Source organism: Anser brachyrhynchus (genome assembly GCF_964034855.1).
Source record: "Anser brachyrhynchus genome assembly, chromosome: 28".
NCBI lineage: Eukaryota > Metazoa > Chordata > Aves > Anseriformes > Anatidae > Anser > Anser brachyrhynchus.
The window spans coordinates 523,300-549,920 of NC_137721.1; the positions used below are offsets into that span (position 1 = coordinate 523,300).

At 72.7% G+C, this 26,621-nt stretch overlaps 4 protein-coding genes across 5 annotated transcripts; 2 read left to right on the top strand and 2 right to left on the bottom strand.

Moving 5' to 3' along the window:
• Positions 1-60: 60 nt before the first annotated feature.
• Positions 61-4,539, bottom strand: ADAMTS4 (ADAM metallopeptidase with thrombospondin type 1 motif 4). Its single transcript, XM_080570467.1, has 9 exons — positions 3,996-4,539; positions 2,893-3,216; positions 2,170-2,302; positions 1,913-2,083; positions 1,551-1,837; positions 1,292-1,478; positions 1,032-1,207; positions 779-954; positions 61-684 (listed from the first exon to the last, which is right to left on the bottom strand). Exons 1-9 carry the CDS (start codon positions 4,131-4,133, stop codon positions 255-257), a joined length of 2,022 nt encoding a protein of 673 aa, XP_080426593.1. The 5' UTR covers positions 4,134-4,539; the 3' UTR covers positions 61-254.
• A 2,369-nt stretch (positions 4,540-6,908) lies between these two features.
• Positions 6,909-12,208, top strand: NDUFS2 (NADH:ubiquinone oxidoreductase core subunit S2). 2 transcript variants are annotated; one of them, XM_080570472.1, is made up of 14 exons: positions 6,909-7,062; positions 7,661-7,764; positions 8,134-8,324; positions 8,907-9,027; positions 9,118-9,230; positions 9,355-9,429; positions 9,524-9,601; positions 9,820-9,905; positions 10,280-10,399; positions 10,478-10,607; positions 10,812-10,907; positions 11,196-11,279; positions 11,889-11,946; positions 12,047-12,208. In XM_080570472.1, exons 1-14 carry the CDS (start codon positions 6,968-6,970, stop codon positions 12,082-12,084), a joined length of 1,389 nt encoding a protein of 462 aa, XP_080426598.1. In that variant the 5' UTR covers positions 6,909-6,967; the 3' UTR covers positions 12,085-12,208. The 2 variants fall into 2 exon arrangements, with proteins under 2 accessions (XP_080426598.1, XP_080426599.1); XM_080570473.1 differs by lacking the exon at positions 6,909-7,062 and adding an exon at positions 7,423-7,431 and having other exon boundaries at positions 7,590-7,764.
• Positions 12,209-14,662: 2,454 nt separating this feature from the next.
• On the bottom strand, positions 14,663-19,163 carry LOC308183529 (Fc receptor-like protein 4; the record flags this gene model as incomplete). Its single annotated transcript, XM_080569724.1, has 10 exons — positions 14,663-14,873; positions 15,036-15,089; positions 15,188-15,264; positions 15,370-15,391; positions 15,529-15,618; positions 15,721-16,041; positions 16,118-16,387; positions 16,894-17,418; positions 18,017-18,262; positions 19,133-19,163. 10 exons carry the CDS (start codon positions 19,161-19,163, stop codon positions 14,728-14,730), a joined length of 1,782 nt encoding a protein of 593 aa, XP_080425850.1. The 3' UTR covers positions 14,663-14,727.
• Positions 19,164-20,333: 1,170 nt separating this feature from the next.
• Positions 20,334-23,699, top strand: PEX19 (peroxisomal biogenesis factor 19). Its single transcript, XM_080569720.1, is given in 10 exon segments — positions 20,334-20,409; positions 21,209-21,246; positions 21,248-21,301; positions 21,414-21,579; positions 22,054-22,139; positions 22,232-22,393; positions 22,463-22,639; positions 23,101-23,107; positions 23,110-23,144; positions 23,257-23,699. Coding segments are annotated over 10 exon segments (990 nt in total). The 5' UTR covers positions 20,334-20,348; the 3' UTR covers positions 23,461-23,699.
• The last annotated feature ends 2,922 nt before the right edge of the window (positions 23,700-26,621 follow it).

Consider the following 26,621-nt stretch of genomic DNA (forward strand, 5'->3'; position numbering starts at 1 on the left):
CGGAGAGCTGGGGGGGTCGACGCAGCCTGGCACCCCCGCCAAGAACCACAAAAACAGCGAGCGGGCTCCATAAATACCTTTAAATAACCCCCCCGCCGCGCTGCGGGTGGCTGAGGGAGACGGGGACCGCGCGGGGGGGCCCCCGAGGCCAGCCCGGGGGTGGGGGGCCCCGCTCTGCCCGAGGAGGGGCTGAGGTAGACACAGGGGTGGGTGCCCCCGCGGGCAATAAATAACCGAATAAATAACCCCAAGCGCTAGGCCCGGCGCCGGCGGTTCCGCAGGATCGCCAAGATCTCCGCTTTCTGCTTCTCCCACGCCGCCGCCGGGCGCGGGGGGGCGAAGAAGCTGTACTTCAAGCGGGGCGGGCGCCGCTCGTCCACCACCAGCGCCTGCAGCACCAGCGGCTCGCGCAGCGGCCCCCGGCACGCCAACGTCTCGGCGGCGGCCGTGGCCCCGCTGTAGCGCAGCGTGACGCCGCCCGCCAGCGTCACCGTGCTCTCCGAGGGCACCAGGACGTAGCCGCCGTTGAGCAGGGAGCCGCCGGACGGCTGCCGCAGCGCCAGGTAGATGCTGTCACCGCTGTCACCGGCGTCACCGGCGTCACCGCTGCCCGCCGGCGAGCCCTGCCGCACCAGGAGGTGCGTGGCGCCCGCCGGGATGGTGACCACGTCGTTGTAGCCGTAGCTGTGGGGCAGGGATAGCGTTGGAGGGGGTGGCAGGGGGGGACGCCGGGCACCCGGGGGTGTCCCCCACGCTGCCGCCACCCTTGGGTGCTCACCGGGGCTTGGTGAAGACGCCGGAGATCTTGGTGCAGGTGGAGCCGTCGCCGCCGCACACCATGCACTTGTCGAACCTCTTCTTGGAGCCGATGACGCGGTCGCAGCCGGTGGGGATGCAGCGGCCCTGCACGCACACCCCGGTGCCCTCGGGCGAGCAGGGCGTCCCGTCGGCCACCTGCGGCACAGACACCACGGCCTCAGCACCCCGGGGTGCCGCCGTGGGGAGGGGGAACGCGGGACGGGGACGCTCACCCTTGGCTCCAGCACGTGGTAGTAGCCCAGGCTGCGCGACTGGCAGGTCAGCTTGCACTGGTCCTTCTCGGGGACGCCGCTGTAGCGCGGCACCCAGTCCCCCGCGGCCGGCAGCCCCTTGAAGACGTCGGGGCGATGGTTGTAGGCGGCGCACTGCTCCTCCCGGAAAGCCAGGGCTGCGGGGGGGGGGGGGGAGACACCGTCAGCACCGGCGCTGCCCCCAAAACCCTCCCGGTGCGCCCCATCCCGTCCCCACTCACGGCTGCTCCCGGGACAGGCCTCGGCGTTGCAGGAGCGGAACCGGCTCCGCTCCCCCCGGCAGTAGCGGCCGCCGCTGCGGGGCGCGGGGCGGGCGCAGGAGCGGTGGGAGAAGCTGACGCCGCCGCCGCAGCTCCGCGAGCAGCTGCCCCACGGCCCCCACGGCCCCCAGGCGCCGTCCACGGGGGTCTGCGAGGGGAGAAGCAAAACGTCAAAGCGCCGCCGGCGCCCGCGTCCCGCCCGGAGCGTCCCGGCACTCACGTTGAGTTCCTCCATGGCGGCGATGCCCACGCACTGCCCGCTCATGCAGGCTCTGCCGGGCCCGCACGGCGTGCCGTCGGCCCAGGGGAAATGCTTGGTCTGGCAAACGGCTCGCCCGCCGGCGCGGCCGCTGCACCAGAGCGCGGCGCAGGGCGGCTGCACGTCCCCGCAGTGCCGCGAGTCCGCGCCGAAAGCCAGCTGGCACTGCCGCTCCACCGGGTACGCGGCGCCCGGCAGCGCCGTCGGCAGCCGCAGCCACTCTGAGGGCTTGTCCAGGAGGCAGTGACCTGCGGGGAGGTGACACGGCTGCACGGGGATGTCCCCGGGGATGCTGAGGGGGCCGGGGGGCTGGCGGGTCGTACCGTGGCCGTTATCCAGGAAATCGGTGATGAAGCGGGCGCTGCACGGGGACCACATCTCGCCGGGCGGCACCGAGGACATGACCGGGGCCATCACGCGGCGCGAGGAGCCCGCGGGGCCGTTGAGCTCCGCGCAGTGCTGCGAGTCGTCGTGCGGCATGCTGAAGACGTGCCCTGCGCAGGGACGGAGCCGTCAGCCCCCCCGGGGGCTTGGCCGGGGACGGGGGCCGTGCGTTTGTGTCCCCCCCTCCGGTGCTCACCGAGCTCGTGGGCGGCCGTGAGGGCGGACTGCAGCCCGTCGTCCTCCACGATGGCGCAGCTGCGCTCGGGGTCGCAGGCGGTGCCCACGTCGGCCATGCCCAGGGTGTCGCACGTGGCCGCCCCACACAGGTCCTGGGGGGGTGCACAGGGCTGGGGGGGGGCGTCCTGGGGCACCCAGCACCCCACCAGCACCCAAACACCCACGGGTACCCCACTGACCCTGCCTGCACCCTGAGGTCCCAGGGACACCCAGCACCCACACAACTGGTGGGGACCCAGGGATCCTTCCCAGCACCCAAAGGCTCTGGGACGAGGCTCGGGGGCCCTGCCAGCACCCAAATACCCACAAAGCATCCCAGGGACCCAACCAGTGCCCAAACACCTCAGTGGGCATCCCAGGGATCCTACCTAGCACCCACGGGATCCTACCCAGCACCCATGGGACCCTACCCAGCACCTAAACTCTCTGGGATGGGCTCTGGGAACCCCGCGAGCACCCAAAATCCCATGGACACCCCAGGGACCCAACCAGCATCCAAGCACCCCCAGGTACCCCAAGAACCCAGCCTGCACCCCAAGATCCCAGGGGTCCTACCCCAAGCACCCAAAATCCCCGGGGCAGGTCTTGGGGACCCTGCCAGCACCCAGACACCTTCGGGGGGCACCCAGGGACCCAGCCAGCCCCCCCCCCCCGCACCCCACAGCCCGTCCCCATTCCCCACCTGCCGTGTGAAGAGGATGGCGGTGTCGAAGTGGAGGGGACTGTCCTCGTCGGGGACGTTGAGGTCCCGCTGCCACCGGCAGAAGTTGCGGAGCATCTGGGCGGCGTTGGAGGTGACGGGGGGCCCCGGGGTGCCGGGGCCCAGCACCAGCAGGCGCGTCACCCGCAGCTCCACGGCGTTGCCCAGGCTGCCGTGCCGGAAGGACCTGGCGGCGGCCGCCAGCACCGTCAGCAGGTACGGCCGCAGCCCCGCGCCGTGGAAGCGCGCCATCGACTCGTCCGCCACCACCAGCATCTCCACGAAGCGCGGCACCGAGGCGAAGCGCTGCCGGGGAGCGGGCGTTGGGCAGGGCACCGGGGCGGGATGCTGTCCCCCCGGCGTCGGTGTCCCTGTCCCGGTGTCCCCAGCACCGTGCCACCCCACGCTGGTATCCCCCAGCACCGTGCCAGCTCACGCTGGTGTCCCCCGTTGATGGCTGACCCCACACCAGTGTGCCCCAGCACCGTGCCAGCCCATCCTGGTGTCACCCAGCACCGTGCCAATGTCCCTTGTCACTGTGCCATCCCGTCCCAGTGTCCCCCAGCACCATGCCAATATCCCTTATCGCTGTGCCAGCCCACACCAGTGTCCCCCAGCACTATGTGACCCTACACCAGTGTCCCCCAGCACCGTGCCAGCCCACCCTGGTGTCACCCATCACCATGCCAATGTCCCTTGTCACTGTGCCATCCCGTCCCAGTGTCCCCCAGCACCACGTGACCCCACACCAGTGTCCCCCAGCACCGTGCCAGCCGGTGCCGGTGTCCCCGGTCCCCGGCGCTGCTGTTCCCACGGGTGCCAGCCCGTGCCCTGTCCCCGCGCGCCCCTCCCCGGTGTCCCCCACCCCGCAGGGTCCCGGCCGTCCCCTGGGGGTGCTCGTCTGGGTCGCATCCCTCCGAGCCGGTGCCACTCCCGATGTGTCCTGACATGTCCCGATATGTCCCGATATGTCCTGCTGTGTCCCGATATGTCCCGATATGTCCCGATATGTTCCAATATCCCACTATGTCCCGATACGTCCCGATACGTCCCAGCCTCCCCGGTCCGTCCCATCCCGGCCGTACCTTGGCTCTCCTCGGGGCCGGCTCCCCCCGGGGCCGCGGCTCGGCTCCCCCCGGGGCCGTAACGGGACAGGCGGGACCCGGCGCGGCCCCGGTGGCGGCGGCGGCGGCGGCGAGGAGCGCCAGGAGCGCGCAGCGCATGGCCCGGGGCACCGCGTCCCCGGCGGCTCTCTCCGGTTCGGCGGCCGAGCCTGCCCCCGCCGCCGCCTTTTAACGGGCGGGGAGGCGGCCCCGGGACGGGACGGGGGGGGGGGGGACGGGGGCGGGGGGGGGAAACCCGCGCTGCCCCCCCCCGGGAGGTTCCGGGAAGGCTGAGCCCGGCCGGGGCCCGGCAACGGGGAAGCCCCGGGAACGGGGGCTGCTGTGCCAAGGGGGGGGCGTGGGGCTGGGGACCCCCGGAGCATCCCCTGCCCGCAACGCCCCGCTCCTCCGCGTCCCCCCCGGCCCGTCCTGTCCCTTCTGTCCCTTCCTGTCCCCTCCATTGCTCCCTATTCCCTCCGTCCCATCCTGTCCCCTCCACTGCTGCCCGCCCCCCCCACCCCATCCTGTCCCCTTCGTCACTCCCTTTCCCCTTCGTCACTCCCTGTCCCCATCCCATCGTGTCCCCTCCATCCCCTCCTGTCTCCTCCAGCACTCCCTGTCCCCATCCTTCCTCGTCCCCTCCATCACTCCCTGTCCCCTCCTGTCCCCTCCGTCCCCTCCTGTCCCCTCCATCCCATCCTGTTCCCACGCGGGTCCCTCCCGGCCCCCTCCCCGTGTCCCCCTTTCCCGGCAGGGCCCCCCACGATGTGTCACACTGCCAGAGTCACCGCCTGGCCCCCGGCCCGGCCCGGCAAGACAAGGGCCGTATCCTGCTTCCTCCCTTCTCGTAACCAGGGCTGAGCCCAGCCACCCTTCCTGCCCCAGCACCCCCACCCATCTCGGGGTGCCCTGCGTGGCCCAGGGGTGCCGCGGTGCCGGTGCCGTCCCCGCTGTCCCCGGGAGAACAACAGGGTGACGCGGCCCCGCACAAAGGGAGCCAGCGGCACCCGGCGCCGCCGCACAAAGGGCCTCTGTGCCGCGGGGTGCTGGGCTGCACCCACGGGACCCCCCCCCCGGCACCCAGAGCCTGCAGCCGGGACCAGCACCCATGCATGCCCGGGAGCGCTGCTGGGACCGGGAGCCCCCCAGGAGCCCCCCGGGAGCCCACCACGGCCGGCACAAGCAGAATTCACCGGGTCCAGCATCCGGGGGGGGGGGGGGGCTGGCAGCCGCTGGCACCCCCCCCGGCTCTGGCATCCGCCGGATCCGGCACCTGGCACGGCCGGCGTCCCGTGGGCTCCAGCATCCGCCCGGTTGGGCATCCGGCACGGCCGGCGTTCCCAGCACCAGCATCCGCCGGATCCGGCATCCCGCACGTGCAGAGCCCTCTGCCTCCGGCATCTGCTCCAGCACCCCCAGCTCCAGCACCCCCAGCTCCAGCACCCCCAGCTCCAGCATCCCCAGCTCCAGTACCCCCAGCTCCAGCACCCCCAGCTCCAGTACACCCAGTTCCAGCACCCCCAGTTCCAGCATCCCTAGCTCCAGTACCCCCAGCTCCAGAACCCCCAGCTCCAGAACCCCCAGCTCCAGAACCCCCAGCTCCAGTACACCCAGCTCCAGCACCCCCAGCTCCAGCACCCCCAGCTCCAGCACCCCCAGCTCCAGCACCCCCAGCCCCAGCAGCCCCAGTTCCCGTATCCCCAGTTCCAGTCCCAGTGTCCCCAGTTCCAGCATCCCCACCTCCAGCATTTTCCAGTCACAGCCAGACCCACGCACGAACGCCCCCAGCACACACAGGGTGCAACACACGCGGTGCACGCTCACGCACGCCCGTGCACGTGTGTGCACCAAAACCACGCCATCACGTGCACACACACGCGTACACACACACGTGTGCACCCCCAAACACACCAGCGCCCGCCCGTCACACGCCTGCACCCACAAACGCACACGCGTGTGCACGGGGACACGGTGGCACCGGGGGCACCCTCGGGCTCTGGGAGCTGCTCAGCGCCGCGGGAGCTCCTCCGGGGTGGGATCCAGGCGGACGCGGGGTGGCCAGCGGCCAACATCTGGCCAGCATCGCGGGGCCGCCGTGACTCACGCGGGGTCGGGGACAGCCGTGACGACCCCGAGCGGACGCTGGCGTCACTGGGTGACGCAGGATGAGGCCGCGGGAGCTGGCACGGCCACGGGGCTGGGGGAGCCTGGGGGGGGGGGGGGTGAGGACAGCAGGGGCACGGAGGGTGCTGGCATGGCCTGATTGTCCCCGTGTCCCCCCCAGGGAAGGCCCCTGGGGTGGGGGGGGGCAATTTGGGTCATGTCACGTTTTGGGGACGTGGCGGGGGGGTCCTGCTTGCCCTGCCCCCTCTGTCCTAGCCCTGCCTTCTCCGTCCCCATCCCACTCAATCTGGTCCCCACCAGTTCCCTCCGCCCCACCTCTGTCCCTTCTGCCCCCCCCGTCCCCCTCTTGTCCCCCCTCTGTCCCCTCTGTTCCCCCTGTCCCCTCTGCCCCCCCATCCCCCTCTGTCCCCTCTGTTCCCCCTCTGTCCCCCCCCGTCCCGTCTGTCCCCCTCTTGTCCCCCGTCTGTCCCCCTCTTGTCCCCCCTCTGTCCCCCTTGTCCCCCTCTGTCCCCTCTGCCCCCCCCATCCCCCCTCTGTCCCCCTCTGTCCCTCCCTGTCCCCTCTGTCCCCACCCCCGACCCCCCCCATCCCTGCCCCTCTGCCCGCCCCAAAGATGGCGGCAGCACCCGCGCCGGTTTCCCGGATGTTTCCTTCAGCAAACATGGCGGCCGAGCAGCACCCCCCCACACACACCTGCCCTTCTTATGCCCGCAGTCAACATGGCGGCGATATGGCTTCACCCGCCCTCCCCCAACATGGCGCCCGGCCCCGACCCCGTCGCGGGGGGATGACGGCGGCGGCGGCGGCGCCTGCGCGGTGCCAAGGGCGAGATGGCGGCGCTGCGGGCGCTGCGGGCGCTGGGGGGGCTGCGGGCACCCGCGGGGCTGCGGGCGGCGGCGGCGCCGCTCGGGGTGGCCCCGGCCCGGTGAGGGCGGGGGGCGGGAGGGAAGGGCCGGGGGGGGGCGGGGGGGCGGGAGCGGGGCCTGGGGGCGGGGGCCTGGGTCTAGGGTCGGGGTTTTGGGGTCTGGGGGCTGGAATTTGGGGGTATGGGGTCGGGGGTTGGGGTCGGAGACCTGGGGCCGGGACCTGGGGCCGGGGGTTTGGGGTTGGGGGTCGAGGGTCGAGGACCTGGGGTCTGGGATTTGGGGTCTGGGGCCTGGGGCCGGGGTTTGGGGGTCGGGGACCTAGGGGCTGGGGTCTGGGGTTTGGGGTTGGGGTTTGGGGTCGGAGACCTGGGGCCTAGGGCCTGGGGTCGGGGGTTTGGGGTCAGGGGTCAAGGACATGGGGCTGGGGGGTTGGGGTCTGGGATTTGGGGTCTGGGGCTGGGGGTTGGAGGTTGGGGAACTGGGGTCTGGGACCTGGGACCTGGGGTCTGGGATTTGGGATCTGGGATCTGGGGTCGGGGGTTGGGGGTCAGGGACCTGGGATTTGGAGTCTGGGGTCGGGGGCCAGGGTCTGGGATCTGGGGTCGGGGGCCGGGCCTGGGCCTTCCCGTCCCGCTCTGACCCCCGTCGGTCCCCCAGGGCCCGGCAGTGGCAGCCCGATGTGGACTGGGCGCAGCAGTTCGCCGGCGCCATCATGTACCCGAGCAGGGAGACGGAGAAGTGGGTGCCGCCGCCCTGGGACGGTGAGGGGCTGGGGGCACCCCCGAGGGCGTCGGGCTCGCGGTGGGGGGGAGCCCAGGGGGGGTCGGCCTCCGTAGGAGGGTGCAGGAGGAGGAATGGGGTTCCCGAGGGTCTGGGAAAGGTTCTGGGGTGGGGGTGCTGGGCACCCACGGGCTATGGAGGGTGCTCAGTAGGGTCCTGTGCCGGCCTGGGGCTTGCTGGATGCCCAGCAGGTGTCAGGCTGGGTTTTGGGGTGCCCTGAGCCCCGGGGGGGGGGGGGCAGTCAGGGTGCTCAGTGGGGCAGTTCCCGTCCCGCTCCACCAACACCGCGGGGCCGCAGCACTGCGGAGCTGTCTCCCTGCCTGATTCCCCTCGTGTCCCCCCCCGAGCAGACAAAGACCCCCCGGCCCACAAGAAGGTCTCCAGCCTCACCATCAACTTCGGGCCCCAGCACCCGGCCGCCCACGGGGTCCTGCGCTTGGTGATGGAGCTGAGCGGGGAGTCGGTGAAGAAGTGCGACCCCCACGTCGGCCTGCTGCACCGAGGCACCGAGAAGCTCATCGAGTACAAGACGTACCTCCAGGTAAAGGCGGGGGGCTCCGAGAGCCTCCCAGGTGCCGGTTTTTTCCTCCGCCCCGCTGCGAGGATTTGGGGAAGGCGGCGGGGGAGCGGCGAGGGGAGCCCGAGCGTCTCCTTTCTGCCGGGAGGGCCAGCACGCGAGGGGCTGCCCGCGGCCGTCTGCCTGCAGCTGTCGAGCCGGCTGCGTCAGCGCTGCACGGGGATTTCTCTGCCTGTGGGGTTTTGCGGCGGCGTTTGTAAACAGCGCCCTGCTGATTTGGTATCCCGCCCAGATTTAACCTTGGTGCTGGCGGGAGAAGCGGAGCCTGAAATAACCCAGGGCTGGGAGAGGGGGGGCGGGGGGACAACGACACCACACACTTGGTGCCAGCCAAGAAGCTGTCGGGGGCACGTTACCCCCCTCCCTCACGCCGTGTTCCGAGGAAGGCCACCCGTACGCCTCCAGGGCTGGAGCTTTCGGGCTCCTTTTGGGGCTCCCGGGCTCCTTTTGGGGCTCCTGTGCCCCCGGGGGGAGAGGAAAGCCGCCGTCGTGCTCCGAGTGCCGTGGGTGCTGGCTGCAGCCCTTCAAGGTCGCCCCTTTTGCCAGGCCCTGCCCTATTTCGACCGCCTCGACTACGTGTCCATGATGTGCAACGAGCAGGCCTACTCCCTGGCCGTGGAGAAGCTGCTCAACATCCGCCCGCCCCTGAGGGCTCAGTGGATCCGAGGTGAGGACGGCCTCCTGCCTGCCGGGGGAAGGGGCCGGGGGGGGGGATTTCTCCCCTCTCTGTCCCCCTCTCACCCCTCTGCGCCCCCAGTCCTCTTCGCGGAGATCACCCGGCTGCTCAACCACATCATGGCGGTCACCACGCACGCGCTGGACATCGGAGCCATGACGCCCTTCTTCTGGATGTTTGAGGAGAGGGAGAAGGTACAGGAGTGGGGCCGTGGCTGGGACGGGGAAGAGGCCGGGCAGCTGCAGCCACCCTCGGGGCCGGTTTGAGGGGCCCGAGGCCGGCGGACAGAGCCCCCCCCCTTGCTCTGCCCCCCTGCAGATGTTCGAGTTCTACGAGCGGGTCTCGGGGGCGCGGATGCACGCCGCCTACATCCGCCCCGGCGGGGTTCACCAGGTAAAGGCTCCCTGCAGCCCTCCCCCGGGCTGGGGGGGCACCCCTGGCGGTCCCTGGTCCCGCCCGGGCTGATCTCCCCCCTCCTCGCACCCAGGACCTGCCCCTGGGGCTGATGGACGACATCTACGAGTTCGTGAAGAACTTCTCCACGCGGGTAGATGAGGTGGAGGAGGTGAGGCTCGGCCGCCACGCGGGGACAGGGGACGCCGGGGAGGGAGGGACCGGCCCCATTTCCACCCCCCCCCCGGGGGGCTGGGGTCTCCCTGCTGTCCCCTGGGGGTGGCCAGCGTGGGGTTGTCCCCCGGGTGGTGGCAGCGGGAGGGACGGGGGCTGCGGCGGGACGCCGCTGTGGCACCGGGGGACGGGTGGCTGAGGCCCCGCTGCCCGCAGATGCTGACCAACAACCGCATCTGGAAGAACCGCACGGTCGACATCGGGGTCATAACGGCCGAGGAGGCGCTCAACTACGGCTTCAGGTGGGTCCCGCGGCTCCTGGGGTGCTCCTCGGGGTTGGGGGGCTGCTCCTCGGGGTGAGGGGGCTGCTCAGGGCTTGCTGTGGGGCTGCTCAGGGTCGGTGCTGGCCCCTGCCTGGCTCCAGGTGCCGCCGCTTGGTGTCAGAGCGGCGCCAGCGGTGGGGCAGCGTGGCAGGAGCTGTGACACTGTGTCCTGCGTGGCTTTACCTGCCCGCTGTCCCCCAACCCTTCTGGGAGGCCGGGGTGCGCGCAGGCGAGGAGCCCGTGGCCCCTTTCCAGGTCCCCTCGGTGCAGAGCCCTTCCTCCCGCAGCGGGGTCCGCTCTGGGACTTGGGGTGGCGCTTCGGTCCCCCTGCTCAGCCGCTTCTCTCCACGCAGCGGGGTGATGCTGCGGGGCTCGGGGATCCACTGGGATCTGCGCAAGACCCAGCCCTACGACATCTACGACCAGGTGGAGTTCGACGTCCCCATCGGCTCCCGAGGGGACTGCTACGACCGGTACGTCCCCGCGCCCCCGGCCGGCCGCTCCCTTCCCAGCACAGCACCCGCGCTGAGCGCCCCCCTCTGCCCCCCCAGGTACCTGTGCCGCGTGGAGGAGATGCGCCAGTCCCTCCGCATCATCCTGCAGTGCCTCAACAAGATGCCCGAGGGGGAGATCAAGGTGGACGACGCCAAAATCTCCCCTCCCAAGCGGGCGGAGATGAAGGTAAAGGCCTGGCCTCCTGCCAGCCCCCCCCAGTTCGCACCGGGGACCCCCCGAGCCCAAAAATCCGCTCCTGGGGGAGGCAGGGGCTGGCACCGAGGAGACCCAACGCTGCCCGGCCTCATCCTCCCACGCGCCCGTCACCGGTGGGCAGGACGCGGGCGGCCCCCGCCTGTTCCCAGCCCCGACGGCGGCCTCTCTCCGCAGACCTCCATGGAGTCCCTGATCCATCACTTCAAGCTCTACACCGAGGGCTACCAGGTGCCCCCCGGAGCCACCTACACGGCCGTCGAGGCCCCCAAGGTGCCCTTCCTGTGCTGTTTAAGGGGGCTGAGCCCTGCCTGGGCTGGCACCCAGCTTGGTCGGGGGGGGGGGTGGGAGGAGGGTGGCGGGCCCCAGCCCGCGCCGCGACGCCTCTGGGGACGTGGCGCTGCTCTTGTCACCCGGCGTGCGAAGGGCACAGACCTTGCGGCTGCTCGGACGCCGCACGCATCCTGTCCTGTCCCAGGGCCTCTTGGTGCTGTCTGGGGCTGGACGTGGCAGCCGCAGCCCCCCCGCAGCGTCACCAGCTCTGTCCCCGTGTCCCTGCAGGGCGAGTTCGGCGTTTACCTCGTCTCGGACGGCAGCAGCCGGCCCTACCGCTGCAAGATCAAGGCGCCCGGCTTCGCCCACCTGGTAGGGGACCGGGGAGGCCGGGGGGGAGCCTGGGGGGGCCGCATCTGCCCTCCGAGCAGCGCCAGCCCCTTGCGGCCCTGCTGCGAGGCCGCCTGGGGGCCAAGTGCCATCTGCGGGGACCTGGCTGTCACCTGCGCGTCCCCGTCCCCACCGGGCGGCTCGGCTGGCGCCGGCTCTGTCCGCAGGGAGCTTTCTTCCCCCCCGGGCCGCAGCGTCTCATGCTTGAGCCTCGGAGCCGCAGCCCCGCTTCCTCTCCCCGCCGATAGCTGACCACTTCCTCCAGCTGCGAGCCGGGGCCGTGCCGCTGGGGGCCTGGCCTGAGCCGGGGGCCGGGGGGGGGGGCCGCCATCAGGGCCCCCCTCCGGAAGCCGCGGCCCCAGCACCGCCGGCGGCTGTTGGACGAAGGCGGCCGCGCCTCGAGGCTCGTGCCTCCGGCTCCTGACCGCAGCGGGCGCCTTCCTGCCGGCTCGATCTCCGCGGGATCGAGCGAATGGAGGGGGCACGAGGACGGCGGGCGGCGCGGGGCCGGGGGGGCAGCCCTCGAGGGAAGCTGGCCCCGTCGCGCCACGGGGCAGCTCGGGGCTGATGCGCGTCTCTTCTCCGCTTCAGGCCGGCCTGGACAGGATGTCGCAGGGCCACATGCTGGCAGACGTCGTGGCCATCATCGGTACGTCCGCACCGGGGGGCTCCTGCACCCGTGCGAGCCCCTGGGGGGGCTGGGGAGCAGGGCTCGGTCCTGCCCTCACCTCCCCGTTCCCTCCCTCCAGGCACGCAGGACATCGTCTTCGGGGAGGTGGACCGGTGAGGCGCTCAGCACCGTGCCCGGCCCCTGCTGCGTGTCCTGCTCCGTGCCCGGGCTGCCCCGGGCGCTCCCCCTGCGCCCCCCGTGCTGCCCCTCCCGATTTGAGTCAAATAAAGGCTAAAACAGGTTCCGGCTCCGCGCCTCTGTCCCCGCGTCAGCCCTTCGCTGCCAGAACCGGGTGAAACCCCGCTCCTCTTCCCTTTCCCACACGAGGCTTGCGGTCGAGAGCTTCCCCTTCCCTCGATGTCAGGCCCGCGGGCGCATCACCCTCTCCGGGAGGATCCTCCCTGCTTCCCCAGCCCGGGGGCCGCTTCTCGAGGTTATTTTTGGCCCTTCTGCCCCCGCCGCCCGGGGGTTTGCACCCAGCTGGGGCTGGCGGCGCCTCTCGGAGCTCCCCCCGTGCCAGGGTGGCATTTGGGCACGGGGAGGGTGGCGACTCCCGGGGACAGCTCGGTGACAAGCCGGAGGGGGGCCGCGTGGCCGGACGGGGGCTGGAGGAGGGGAAGCGGCGGTGGCGGGGGGGGGGGGCACGAGGGCGGCGCGAGCTGCTGGGGAGGAAAGCGCTCGCCCTGCGGTCGCTGACTCCAGCGCAACGCCCGGCCCCGCCGACCCCGCCGGCCGCGGCAGGACGAGCGCCGCCGGCCACAGCCCTGCGCGTCCGGGTGCCGGCAGCGGGTAGGGACCGGGCACGGGGATGGGGACCGGGCTGGGGGGGGGACAGGGGACGGGGAACTTGCTGGGGGTGGCCGGGGGACAGGGGAGCAGCTGGGTGGGTGCGTGGGCGCTGGCCTGGCTCGGTCAGCGCTGTCCTCGCCCTTTGGGGTGAGCCAGGATCCGTCGAAGGCACCCCCGGTGGCTCTGGTGGCACCCCTGGGGACAGCGGGGTGTCTGACGGGGGGGGGGAGCTCTGCCCTGTCCCCCACCCGGGGGGCACCCGGGGGCTCACCGAAGCCGTCGGAGACGCGACGTGGGCGCCGCTGCGGTCCCCGGGCACGCGGAGAAGGATGGAGCTCGGTGGCGGCGCGGCCAAGCTGGGGGTGACCGGGACACGTGCAGGATCTGGCCCGGGGTGTCACGGCCCCGCTGCCCCCCCCCCCCGCACCCCCTGTCCTCGCTCCGCAGTAGGCGCCGATGGAGCCGGAGCTGTGCTACGTGCTGGACGCCGTCCTCTTCCTCTACGGCATCGCCCTCACCGTCCTGTACTGCCGCCTCAAGGTGAGCGCCGCGACCACCGGGGGACACGGCCACAGCCCCCGCTTTTGGGGCTGGACCCGGCCGCAGCGGGATCCCCGGGGCTCTGCGGGGTTTTCACCCCCCGGAGGTTATTTTGGGGGGACGTCTCGGGCTGACCCCTTTGCCTCCCCGCAGTTCCTGGCTCGCAGAGCATCGCAGGGCGCCTCCAAAGCGGCCAAGGAGGTAAAGTCCCTTTGTCACCCCCCCCCCAGGTGCGAGGGGACAGCCGAGGTGGGGGGGGGGCACTGGGAGGCCAGGGGGGGCTCCGGGGGTGGGGACCAGCGGTGACCGCCCGCGTTCTGCGCAACGCTGGGGAGGGAAACGGGGAAAAACCTGCGGGGGGGGCACCCAGATGTGGTGGGTGCCGGGGGGGGGGGGGGGGGGAGGAAGTGAAAAATCCTAGAAAATTCTCCATTTCTAGGGCCGCTCGCAGGGGGAGGGGGCTGCGGGGGCGGGGAGCCGGGTGAACCCCCCCCCCTTGCCCCCCCCCTTCCCAGGGCAGCTCTTTCTCTTTCTCTTTCTTTTTTTTGCAGCAGAAAGAAGAAGCTATCTACACCGTAAGTCATCCCTGGGGTGCTGGGGGGGGGGGTAAATCCCATGGGGTGCCCCCATCCTGTGGGTGCTGGGTGTTTGGGGGGGGGGGGTAAATCCCATGAGGTGCCCCCATCCCGTGGGTGCTGGGTGTTTGGGGGGGGGGGGGTAAATCCCATGGGGTGCCCCCATCCCGTGGGTGCCGTGGTTCGCGGGGTGCCTCACGTCCCCGGGGTCCCCACGCCCACCCCAGGAGCTACCCAGGGCCCCTCCTGGGGCACCGTTTTGGGTGGAAAAATCCCCACTATTGGGCTGCAGGTTTTTTTTGGGGGGGGGGGCAGGCAAACCCGTAACCCCCTCTCCCACGGCAGGGGCTCAGCACCGAGAACCAGGACACGTACGAGATGCTCGAGCCCAAATCCTGACCTCGTCCTCGCGCCGCCGCCGTCCCTCGCCCCCATCCCCAGGGCCCCCCCCCCCCGCCCCCCCCAGCCACCGCTCGATGCAGAATTGGAGGTTTTTCTGCGCAGGAAATGGCCGTTTTCAGCCCCAAACTGCCTCCAGCTGGGCACGGGCCCCGCCGCGGTGCCGGGGGCGTGATGGGGGCCTGGGGGGGGTGAAGCCAGCCCGGGCGCACGGCGCCCCCCCGCTCCTGCCCCACTCCTCCCAGTAAAGCAGCGCCCTGTGGAAACTGGGCCCGGCGCTCACCTTAATGCCTGCCGTGGCGCGGGGACGGGGACGGTGGCACCGGGCGGGTGGCACAGGGGGAGCAGCACCCAGGCCGGGGGGGGGGGGTAGGGTGAAAGACCAGGCGTTTTGGGGGAGAAAACGGGAATTTGTGTATTTGGGGTTCTGTACAGGGGAGGGTTTGTTTTTGGGGTGTCACGCGCGGGGGACGTTCTCGTAGCTGTCGCTGGGGACCCGCCGCAGTCCCCCGGGGCCGGTGGCACCGCGGGGCCCTGGCAGCACCGCGTAGGTGACGAAGGGCTCCTGGGGGGCAGCGGGGCCCGATGGGGACGCGGGGCCACCTGCGGGAGAAGCCACCGAGGCTCAGCTTGGGGACAGGGGACGTGGCGGGGGGGGGGTGATGCGGGCGGCGTAGGGCGGGCCAGGAACGAGGGCTCGTTTTCGGCCGCGTCCCCACGTGTCCCCTCCCCGGCTCACGAGGTGTCCCCTTCGCCCGTACTCACCCCCTCCCTGCTCCCTGACGACGACAGCCGCGTAAACCACATCCTCGGGACACACTGCGGGGACAAAGCCGTGCGTGTCCCCCCCCGGCCTCCCCCAGCCCCGCCGCAGTGGCACCGTGGGGACCGCGGTGTCCCCGAGGGCTGCCACTCACCGTCGCTGTACTCGGGCTCCGATGTGTCCGTGCTGGGGACAGCTGGGGCAGAGGGACCCGGAGGGGCTGTGGGGTCCCTGGGGGGGGGGGACAAGTGGACACCGAGGGGGTAGGGGACACCCTGGGGACGGGGGGGGGGCAGCTTGCTGGGGCCAGGTCCCCTCCCCGGCCCCAGGGCTCACCTCTCCTGGCTCTTTTTGGCCGCTGCAAAGCAAGGGGAGAGGGGACGGTGAGTGCTCCCCGGGGACACTCCCTGGCAGCCCCGCTGTCCCCGCAGCCCCCCGCTGTCCCCAAAGCCCCCCACTGTCCCCAAAGCCCCCCGCTGTCCCCAGAGCCCCCACCTGGGTGACGCCGGCGCCAGAGGTGCCAGCCCAGCACGGCGGAGGCGGCCAGCAGGACCAGCAGGGACGCGCTCAGCCCCCCGGCCAGGGCTGGGGACAGAGAGGGGACAAACGCGGCTCAGCCCCAGACGGACGCAGCCCCCCCCCACACCCCCCCCGTTGTCCCTGGGGCCACATCCACGCAGCCCTTACCTTGTCCCCGCCACTGCCCCCGTCCCCGCCGCGTCACCGAGAGGGCCACAGAGGGGCTGAGCACCTGGAAGGCGCGCCGGGCACCCAGCTGGTTGGTGGCCACGCACTGGTAGGCGCCGGCGTGGCCCAGCCCCAGGGTCCCCAGGGGCAGGATGGGGCCCTCGCCCACCTCCTGCCCGTCCCGCAGCCACGCGAAGGCCACGGGCGCCGTGCCCGCCTGCACCGCGCAGCTCAGGTTGAGGCGCTCGCCCTCCGTCCCCGCCACCTCCGTCACCGTCACCTCCGTCCCCGCCACCCTCACGGTGGCGCCGGCCACGGGCACTGGGAGAGGGGACGGGAGCGGGATCAGCACCGGGGAGGTGACCGGGGGATCGTCCCCCCCCGGCACGGCGCTCACCCACGACGGTGACGTGCAGCTGGGGGCTGGTGGCCGCGGTGACGCCGTCGGTGGCCCTGCAGAAGTAGCGGCCGCCGTCCTCCGGCCGCGCCGCCGGCAGCTCGTAGCGGGGCCCCTGGGCCAGCGGCTGGGCCTGGCCCTGCCGGTGCCACGAGAAGACGAGCGGCCCCGTGCCCGCCGCCACCGCGCAGCTCAGCACCAGGCTCTCCCCCGCGGCCACCAGCGCCCCGGGGGGCTGCGCCGCCAGGGTCGCCCCCGCCACGGGCACCCCTGCGGAGAGGGGAGGTGGCAAGGGGTGGGATGGGGACCGGGGCAGGGGGGGGGCGGCTGGGGACCGGGGGAGGGATGGGGGGACCCGAAAGGGGTGTGGGGACTTAGGGAGGGAGAGGAGGACCCGAAAGTGGGGGGGCCTGGGGAAGGGTGGGGGGACCTGGTATGGGTACAGGGAGCTGGGAAGGGATGGATGGGGCCCTGGGGGTGGAGGGGGGGGACCCGGGAGGGATGGGGGGCGTGGGAAGGATGGGGGATATGGGGTGCGATGGGGGTCCTGGGGTGGGGTGGGGGGACCCAGGAAGGGAGGGGGGGACCCTAGGAAAAGACAGAGGGGGGTCCTGGGCAAGGGTGGAGGGACCAAGGGAGGCATGGGGAGACCCGGGATGGATGTTAGGAGCTGGGGAGCAGATGGGGGACCTGGGACAGAACTGGGGGACCACGGAGGAGGACTGGGGGACCTGGGCAGGGATGCGCCCCCCCTGCCCCCCCTCCCACCCGCTCACTTCTCACGGTGATGGTGACCGGGGCGCTGCGTTTCTGCACGTTGGCCGCCTCTGCCCGCGCCTCGCAGGCGTAGGAGCCCGAGTCGGGCAGCGCCAGCGCCCGCAGCAGGTGCTGGGGGGACCCCTGGGGCCCTGCCACCACTACCCCGTCCCGGTAGAAGAGGTGCTGCAGGGCGACGCGGGGCCGCAGGGGGCTGCAGTGGGTGACGCAGGCCAGGGTGAGGGCGCTGCCCTCGGGGGGGTCCCGGGGACCATCCACGCTCAGCTCCGGCACTGAGAAGAGCTCTGGGGAAGGGGCCGAGCAGGGACGGTGACCCCGCTGCCGTGCCCCCGTCCCCGCTGCCCCCTGCCCATGCTCACCGTGCACGATGACCTCGTTCGGCTTGGACTCGACCGTCCTCAGGAACGTGTGTACCGTGCAGTGGTAGCGGCCGCTGTGGTGCCGCTGCGCGGGGGCGAGCAGCAGGTTGCCCTCCTGCCCCCCCCCCCCGCAGCAGCACCCCGTTGTGGAAGAAGCTCGCGCTGCTCAGCCTCCTGTCCCGCCAGCCCCGGCACCGCAGCACCAGCGCGTCCCCCTCCAGCACCGGCTGCACCGGCGCCTGCAGCACCACCGAGTCTGCGGGGAGCGGCGGGAGCGGCGTCGCACCGGGGCGCACGCGTGTGCGCCGGGACGCGCAGGGGGGCAGGGGTGTGCACCGGCACACACGGGTGTGAGTGGGTGTGCACCCGACGCGTGCGGGGGATGCGCCGAGAGTGCATGGGGAGGCACCCAGTGTGCACGGGGAGGCACCCAGTGTGCACGTGGAGGCACCCACTGTGCATGGGGATGCACCCAGTGTGCACGTGGAGGCACCCAGTGTGCACGGGGATGCACTGGTGTGCACGGGGATGCACCCACTGTGCACAGGGAGGCACCCACTGTGCATGGGGAGGCACCCAGTGTGCACAGGGAGGCACCCAGTGTGCACGGGGATGCACCCCACGTGCACAAGGGTCATGCCCAGCGTGCACAGGGCTGCCCCCACTCTGCTCCGACTGCACGAGAGGTGACAAAGGCTGCGAAGCCGAGCCCCCCCCCTCCCCCTGCCAAGCACCTGTGGGTGCCAGGCACCCTGCCCCTCACCGTCGGAGACGCTCAGCTCGATGGGGAGGCTGAACTTGGAGCCGGGCCTCTGGCACTGGAAGCTGCTGCGGCCGGTGCTCCACAGGTAGTGCTGGAGGCGGCTGGCTCTGTTCCTCCTGCTCTTGCCGTCGATCCTCCACACGGTGGGGACGTGCTCGTCGGGGGTCCCGCAGGTCAGCGTCACCATCTGCCCCTCGAACAGGGGCGTCCAGGGGGGGTCCAGGGTCAGCAGGGGGGGCTGGGCGCCTGCAGGGGGGACACGGGGACGACAGCGTGCCGGGGACACCGGGGGCTTGGGGACACTGGGGGCTCGAGGACTCACCTGCGAGGCTGAGGAATTGGGCTGGGAGGGAGAAGAGGCCGGGGGCACAGGGGCTGCCGTCACCGCGGTGTCCCCCAGCCCTCACTGTACCCCCGGTTCCGGCCATGGGCACCCGTGGGTGTGGGGACCGTTCCCAGGGCGGCCGGGGGGGGCCCAGGGGACGCAGCTGCATCACAGCCGCCCATGCAAAGCAGCCGGGTCCACGCAGTCACCCCCAGCTGTGCAGGGCACGGAGGCGCTTCCGCCAGCCCTGTCACACGGTCCCCACGGCCACCCCACATCCTAGCCCCACGTCCTACCCCCACGTCCCGTCCCCACGTCCCCGTCCCCACGTCTCCCTGCCCATCTCGCCACCGTGGCCCCAGCCCCAGCGTCCTTGTCACCGTGTCCCCATCCCCACGGCCACCTCGTCCCCGGGGTGCACGTCCCGACGGTGGCAGTCCCCACGTCCCCCTCTGCAATGCCTGTCCCCATGGCCCTGATCCCATGGCCCCGTCCCCGTGGTGTTTGTCCCCATGGCCCCGTCCACATGGCCCCATCCACGTGGCCCTGTCCCCACGTCCCCATCCCTGTCCCCTCACCCCCGTGTCCCCATCCCCGTGTCCCCATCCTCAGGGCCCTGTCCCCTCATCCCCACGCCCCCGTCCCCGTGTCCCCGTCCCCACAGCCCCCCCGCTCCCCGTTCTGCCCCCACCATTTCCCCAGGGGCTCAGCCAGGAACAGGCGCCCCCTGCCCCCAGCACGGGGGGGCTGAGGGGACGTGGGGACACGGGGACAGAGGGGCACGGCCTCACCGCAGAGCAGCAGCGCCGCGCTCCTCGCCATCCCCGCACCCTTGCAGCGGCAGCGGAGGCGATGACGGTGGCTCCAGCAGCGACACCCCCTTTGCATAATGCTGCTGGAGATAAGAGGGGAAGGAAGTGACAATCCCCCCCCCCCCCCCTTGGGTGACATCGCCCGGGGCTGCGAGCGGGTGGCAGCGTCTGGGGACAGGGACAGGGACGGGGACAGGGACGGGGATGGCGCAGGGATGGGGATGGGAATGGGGACAGGGATGGGAATGGGGATAGGGATGGGAATGGGGATAGGGATGGGAATGGGGATAGGGATGGGAATGGGGATAGGGATGTGGACGTGGGTGGGGAAGGGAACGGGGATGGGGACAAGGACGAGGATGGGGACAAGGACAGGGATGGGAACGAGGACAGGGGTGGGAATGGGGACAGGGACGGGGACGGGGATGGGGGCAGAGACAGGGATGAGGATTGGGATGGGAATGGTGGTGAGGATGGGGACAAGGACAGGGATGGGGACAAGGATGGGGATGGGGACGGAGACGGGGATGGGGACAGTGGTGAGGATGGGGACAAGGACAGGACAGGGACAGGGCTGCCGCCAGCCCCTTCGCCCGTGCACCCCGGGGTCCCCAGCACCAGTCACGGCCCCACAGGAGCCCCCCAGGGGACGCAGCACGGGGCGGCGGGGGCACGGGCGGCGCGTCCCTCCCCGGGAGCACTGCGGGGCGACGGAGCCCAGCGGAGCAGCGAGGGGAGACCCGGCTGAGGCGGGCTGGGCTCTCCCGGCACCGCTGCGGGAGGGTCCCGGACCCGGTTCCCCCCCCCCCGGTTACCCCCTGGTTCCCCCCCCCCCCCCCGGGTCCCCCCCCGGTCCCCCCGTCCCCGGTTGCAGTTCCCAGCGCGGCCGCCAGGCGGCAGCACCGAGCCCCGGGGCGTTGGCGGGGAGGGGGGCGGGGCTTAACAGGGGGGCGGGGCTTGATTTCGGGGCGGGGCTTACGCAGGGGGGCGGGGCTTAATTGGGGGGTTTGGTTAAGGGGCGGGGCTTACGCAGGGGGCGGGGCTTACGCAGGGGGGCGGGGCTTACGCAGGGGGCGGGGCTTACGCAGGGGGCGGGGCTTACACAGGGGGCGGGGCTTACGCAGGGGGGGGCGGGGCTTACGCAGGGGGCGGGGCTCCTTGGCCCCGCCTCCCGGCGGAGGCGGAGCGGGGGAAGATGGCGGCGGAGCCGGGCCGGGAGCAGGACCCGGACCGGGAGCTGGAGGAGCTGCTGGAGAGTGAGCGGGGGGGGCGGGGGGCACCGGGGGGGGCACCGGGGGGGCGTCGGGGGTCCAGGGGGGCACCGGGGGGCACCGGGGGTCCAGGGGGGCTGGGGGGGCACCGGGGAACCGGGGGGGTTATGGGGCACGGGGGGGGTTGGGGGGCACCGGGGGGCACCGGGGGGCACCGGGAGGGGCCGGGAGGGGCCGGGGGTTATTGGGGGACTGGGGGGCAGCGGGGGGGGGCTGGGGGGCTGCTGGGGGGCACCGGGGGTCCAAGGGGGCTTGGGGGCAACGGGGCACCGGGGGGGTTGGGGGGCACCGGGGGGGTTGGGGGGCACCGGGGTGGGGGTTGGGGGCACCGGGGGGGTTGGGGGGCACCGGGGGGGCTGTGGGTACTGGGGGGGGCTGGGGGTCGTGGGGGGGCTGTGGGGTGGGGGGGGCTGCTCTGGTGCAGTGGGGTTGGGGGAGGCGGGGGGGTGCAGTGGGGCTGGAGGTCACGGGGGTGCAGCGGGGCCTGGGGGCGTTGTGGGGCTCCTTGGGGGCTGGGGGGCTCCTGGGGGGGCTCAGGGGGTTATCGGGGTGCGGGGGGGGGGTTGGGGGTGCAGCGGGTCCTAGGGGGCAACAGGGGGGCAGGGGGGGCAGGGGGGTTACGGGGCTACAGCGGTGCTGGGGGGCTTTTGGCAACGGGGGCTGCGGTGGGGCTGAGCGCCCTGCGGGGTCCCCAGGGGGTGCGAGGAGGGATTTGGGAGCTTGGGGACGGGGGGGGGGGGGGGGCACCCCCTCACCCCCCACCCCCTCACCCCATGCCCCCCAGGCGCCCTCGATGACTTCGAGAAGGCCAGGCCCGCCGCCCCCCCCCCCGCCGCCGCCGCCCCCCGCCCCGGGGACCCCCAGCGCCGCCGCCAAGGTGGCAACGGGTTGGGGAGGGGGGGGGGGGGCACCTCCCTCGGGACAGGAGTGGGGGGGGGGTGACCCCCCCAAAAATCCCGTAACCCCTCCCGGTTCTCCCCCCCCCCCAGGAGTCGCTGTTCGCCTCGCAGGAGAAGTTCTTCCAGGAGCTGTTTGAGGGCGAGCTGGCCTCGCAGGCCACGGCCGAGTTCGAGAAGGCCATGAGGGAGCTGGCCGAGGAGGAGCCGCACCTGGTCGAGCAGTTCCAGAAGCTCTCGGAGGCGGCGGGGCGAGTGGGTGAGCGGGGGGGGGGGGGCCCAGCCCCCCCCCAGCGTCACCTCCCGGCACGGCCCCAACGTGCGCCCCGCGGCTCGGGGATTGCCGGCCCCAAATCCCCGCCGCGAGCCCCGGGGGACGTGGAGCTGCGGGGGGGGGGGACGGTGGCCGTCCCCTCGCCGTCCCCTCGGTGTCCCCGTGCTCGGGGTCAGCACCCACGTGGGCGCGCAGCTGGCTGGGGGCTTAACGACGCTCCCCTAATTAAATCGGGATTGCTCCACAGGGCGGCACGCGCCCCGAGTGGTCCCGATTGCACCGGCGCGGCGGTGGCGCAAGGGGGGGGGAGCCTGGGGTTGGCCCCGTGGGTGGCACCATGGGGACACGGGGACCCGGGCTTCGTCCTGGGGGTTGCAGGGCTCCGGCACGGGGGGGTGTTCGGGGGGATTTGGGGTGTGCGGGCCCCCCCCCCCGAGCCGTCCCCTCGCGGCCCCGCAGGCGGCGACGCGGCGTCGCAGCAGGAATTCACCTCGTGCCTGAAGGAGACGCTCAGCGGGCTGGCCAAAAACGCCACCGACCTGCAGGTACCGCTGGGATGGGGGGGGGACGGCGGACGGCGGGGGGGGTGCCGGGGGTACCCCGGCGTGACGGTGACCCCCCCCCCCATCCCCGCCAGGGCTCGGCGGCGTCGGACGAGGAGCTGGCGAAGGCGATCGAGGGGCTGGGGCTGGAGGAGGGCGGCGGGGAGGGCGGCGTGCTGCCCGTCATGCAGAGCCTGCTGCAGCACCTGCTCTCCAAGGAGGTGCTGTACCCCTCGCTCAAGGAGATCACCGAGAAGGTGAGGGGGGCCCCGGGGGGGTTTGGGGGGGGCGGCGACCCCCCCCTTACCCCTGTGCCCCCCCCCCAGTACCCCGAGTGGCTGCAGCGGCACCGGGCGGCGCTGCCAGCGGCGCAGTACGAGCGGTACCGGGCGCAGCACGGCGTCATGGGGCGCATCTGCCGGCACCTGGAGGCCGAGGGGGCCGAGGACGGCGCCGGGGCCAGGCGGGAGCGCTTCGAGGCCGTGCTGGAGCTCATGCAGCAGGTGGGCACGGGGGCGTGGGGACGCGCTGGGGGGCACGGGGGCGTGGGGACGCGCTGGGGGACGTGGGGACACGGGGGACGTGGGGACGTGCTCGGGGGCGTGGGGACACGCTGGGGACACGGGGACATGGGGACGCGTTGGGGACACGGGGACGTGGGGACGCGCCAGGGGCGTGGGGACATGGGGGCATCCTGGGGACACAGGGGCATCCTGGGGACATGGGGACGTGAGGCACCCTGGGGGCGTGGGGGACGCTGGGGGCGTGGGGACACGGGGACACCCTGGGGACGTGGGGACGTGAGGCTCCCCTGGGGACGTGGGGACACCGTGGGGACACCCTGGGGGATGTGGGGCCACCCTGGGGACACCCTGGGGCCACCCTGGGGCCACCCTGGGGCCACCCTGGGGCCATGGGGACGCCACGGGGACAGCCTGCAGGACGCTCAGCCCTCTCCCTCCAGCTGCAGGAGCTGGGCACCCCCCCAAGGAGCTGGCCGGGGACGCGGTGAGTGCCCCCCCCCCTCACCCCAACACCGCGTTCGGGGTCCCCGCGGGGACGGTGACACTCGGGGACATCCCCCCCCCCCCCACCGAGCAGCCTGGGGGCGCGGGGCCAGGCCGTGTCCCCCTTTGTCCCCGCAGCCCCCGGCCTCAACCTGGACCTGGAGGGGCTGAGCCTGCCCGAGGGCAGCGGCGAGCAGTGCCGGGGTGATGTGACGGGGGGACACGGGGACACGGGGACGTCCCCCCCGTGTGGGGACATCCCCCCTCTATGGGGACATCCCCTCCCGGCCAGCCCCCGCTCGTTAGCCTGTAATTAACGCCCCTGACGAGGATGAGGATGGAGGACGAGGCCTCGTGGGACGCGGCGCGGCGCTGGACCTGCGGTGTCCCCGGTGTCCCCGTGGGATGGGGACGGGATGGGGGTGGCCGTCCCCGTGGGGGTGCGGGGGGGGGGCGCCTGGCCCTGGGGACGCTCGTGTCACCCCCCCCCCGTGTGGGGGCACCCCCCGAGCACCAGGTGGCCGGGGCGGCCCCAATAAAAGTGTTGGCAACCGCGGCAGCTCCCGCCCGGGGAAACTGAGGCACGGGGGGGGGGCGGGCGGTGACCCTACAGGGATGGGGGGTGGCCCTACAATAACACTGGGCGGCCCTATAGTAACATGGGGTGGGGGAGGGACAGGGGTGACCCTACACTAACATTGGGGGGGGGAGGGAGGGACAAGGGTGACCCTACAATAACATGGGGCTGGGGCGGGACAAGGGTGACCCTACAATAACATTGGGCGACCCTACAATAATATGGAGGAGGGAGGGAGGGATAAGGGTGACCCTGTAATAACATTGAGCGACCCTACAGTAATATGGAGGGGAGAGGGAACAGGGGCGACCCTACAATAACGTGGCAGGGGGGGAACAGGAGTGACCCTACAATAACACTGGGGCAGGACCTTGAGCGACCCTACAATACCACGGGGGAGGGGGGGGTGGACACAAGGATGACCCTACAATAACATTGGGCGACCCTATAATAATATGGGGGGGGGGAGAACAGGGGTGACCCTACAATAACACGGGGGGGTGGAGGGACAAGGGTGACCCTACAATAACATGGGGGGGGGGCAGGGGTTACCCTATGATAACACTGGGGAGGTGGGAAGGGTGGAGAGTGACCCTACAGTAACATTGGGCAACCCTGCAATAATAGGGGGGGGAGGGACAGGGGCGACCCTACAATAACATGGGGGGGGGGGGCGACAAGGGTGACCCTACAGTAACGTTGGGCGACCCTACAATAACATGGGGGGGGGGGGGGGGAGAACAGGGGCGACCCTACAATAATATGGGGGGGGGGGGGGACACGACAAGGGTGACCCTACAATAACATTGGGCGACCCTACAATAACACGGGTCGGCCCTACGATAACACGGGGGGGGTCACGTGAGGACGCCGCCGTCACGCGGAGGGGCCCGGCAGGGGGCGGGGCCGCCGTTGCCGTGGCGACGCCGGGGAAGGGGGGGGGCGGGGGCCGCTGTCGCGCGGCGGGCCGTTGCCGTAAAGCGCGGCGCGGCGCCGTAAAGCGTCCCGCGGAGGCGGCGCTCCAAGATGGCGCTGCGGGCCGGGGGCCGCGGGGGGCAGCGCCTGAGCGGCGGCGGCGGCGGCGGCAGTCGGGTCGGTGCGGGGGCCCCCGGGCGGGGCGGGGCCCCCGGGAGGGCCGGGGCCTCCCTCCTCCCTTCCCGGGCCCGGCCTGGCCCCGGTGGCGGCGGCCTGCCCCCCCCCTGTACCCCCCCCCCCCGCCGTTACCGGGGGTCCCCGAGGCCTCCCCCCCGTGCCCCGGGGCCTTGGGGGGGGCGGGGGGGGGGTCAGGTCCCGCCGTGCCGTTATCGGCCCTCGGGGGGCACGGGGGGGGCCTGGCTGGGCCGGGGGGGGGTCTTGGGGGTCCCGGGGGGGTGTTTGGGGGGCGGTCCCGTTCCTCCCGGGGGGGTCTGGGGGGGGCCCCGGTGGTCCTGGGAGGGGGCCTGCTGGTACTGGGGGGGTCCCGGGGGGGTCTGTGGGGACCAAGCTGGTACCGGGGGGGCGTTTGGGGGGGCCCCGGTGGTTCCGGGGGGTGTCTGGGGGATCCGGGGGGGTCCCGGGTGTCGCTGCCTCTCGGGGGGGGGGCTGCGCCGTCCCCATGGAGTCGCCGGTTCCTTTTTGGGGGGGGGCGCCGGGGGGGGGGGCTGCTCTTCCTCCGTTGCTGCCCCCGGGCTGTTTTTTTGGGGGGGGCCCGGTGTCCCGGGGGGGGTCCCGGTGTCCGGCGGGGGGGGGGGCGCTTGTGCCGCCCCCATGGGGGCCGTGTGGCCACGGGGGGGGCTCCGTGCCCTTCCCAGGGGGTCGTGGGGCTTTATTTTGGGGGGGGTTGGGGGGGGGTTGGGGGGGGGTTGGGGGGGGGGTCCCCGCTGCCTTCAGGCGGTGCTGAGCCTCTTGGGGGCGCCCAGAGTGTTCGGTGCTGCTCCGGGGGACCTGCCTGGGGGGGGGGGGGGGGGCGGGGGGGGTCCTGCTGCCCCCGGGGGGGGTCTCACTGCTGGGGGGGGGCTTTGGGGGAGCACTGGGGGGTCCCTGCGCCCCCACGAGTACCCGTGTGGGGACGTTGTGCGTGACGGGGAGCGTTTGGGTGGGGGGGGGGGTGTTATTTTTGCCCCCCAGGGCCGGGGGGGGGGGGGTATTTTTGGCGCTCAGGGGCAGTTCCCGTAGCCCCAAAGTCCCCTCCGGCCCTTAGGAGGGGGCGCGGGGGGGGGTCCCCGTCCCCCTCCCCCGCTGCTCCTTGCAGCCCCCGGGGCGTTGTCACACCTTGACGGGGGTCACCGGGGGGGGTCCCCACCGCCCTCCCCCCCCCCCCCCCGACCCGTGTCACCCCTGGGGCTTCCCCCCCCCCCCCTTCCAGGACGATCCCCGGTGTCCCCTGGTGTGTCCCCACCCGGTGTCTCCTGGGCCGGGACCCCCCCAGCCCCCCCGGCCCCCTGCCCGCCACCGGGCCTCGACCGCTGCCCGGCGAACCCTCGGCGCCGCCGCGCAGGTGAGTCGGGGCGCGGGGCTCGGCGCTTGCCCTCCCAGTTAGGGCTTTAAACTGGGGCGCGGGGCCTTACTGGGGATCTGCCTCCGTCCCCGTCCCCCCCCCCCCCGTACGCCCTCCCCGGGGAGCCGCCGGGTGGGAAAGGAGTGGGACCTGCGTGCCGAGAGCCTCGTTAACCGCAGGTTAATTAGGGGGCAGAGCCGTCGCCGTCACGCGCGTTCTCCCACCAAGAGAAAGCCCCTTGTGGGACCCCCCGCCGCCCCCCCCCCCCCTCCCCCCCCCCCCGGTGAAGCACCCGGGACACTGGGGGGGGCGCCGAGGGTCCTGGGGGGCGGCTGCGGGTGCTGTGTCCCCAAAGAGGGGTCGAGGGGGACCCATTAATTAATCGGGGGGGAGAAATTAATTGGGGGAGGAGAAATTAATCAGGG

What these genes read in the sequence shown, in the direction of transcription:
- ADAMTS4 (XM_080570467.1), bottom strand. Translation starts at nt 4,133, where the DNA reads ATGCGCTGCGCGCTCCTGGCGCTCCTCGCCGCCGCCGCCGCCGCCACC. An exon ending in CGGCCCCGAGGAGAGCCAAG is followed by an intron (nt 3,217 to 3,995) that starts GTACGGCCGGGA and finishes GCTCCCCGGCAG; the next exon opens with CGCTTCGCCTCGGTGCCGCG. An exon ending in CCATCCTCTTCACACGGCAG is followed by an intron (nt 2,303 to 2,892) that starts GTGGGGAATGGG and finishes GCACCCCCCCAG; the next exon opens with GACCTGTGTGGGGCGGCCAC.
- NDUFS2 (XM_080570472.1), top strand. Translation starts at nt 6,968, where the DNA reads ATGGCGGCGCTGCGGGCGCTGCGGGCGCTGGGGGGGCTGCGGGCACCC. An exon ending in GAGGGCTCAGTGGATCCGAG is followed by an intron (nt 9,028 to 9,117) that starts GTGAGGACGGCC and finishes CTGCGCCCCCAG; the next exon opens with TCCTCTTCGCGGAGATCACC. An exon ending in GCGCTCAACTACGGCTTCAG is followed by an intron (nt 9,906 to 10,279) that starts GTGGGTCCCGCG and finishes CTCTCCACGCAG; the next exon opens with CGGGGTGATGCTGCGGGGCT.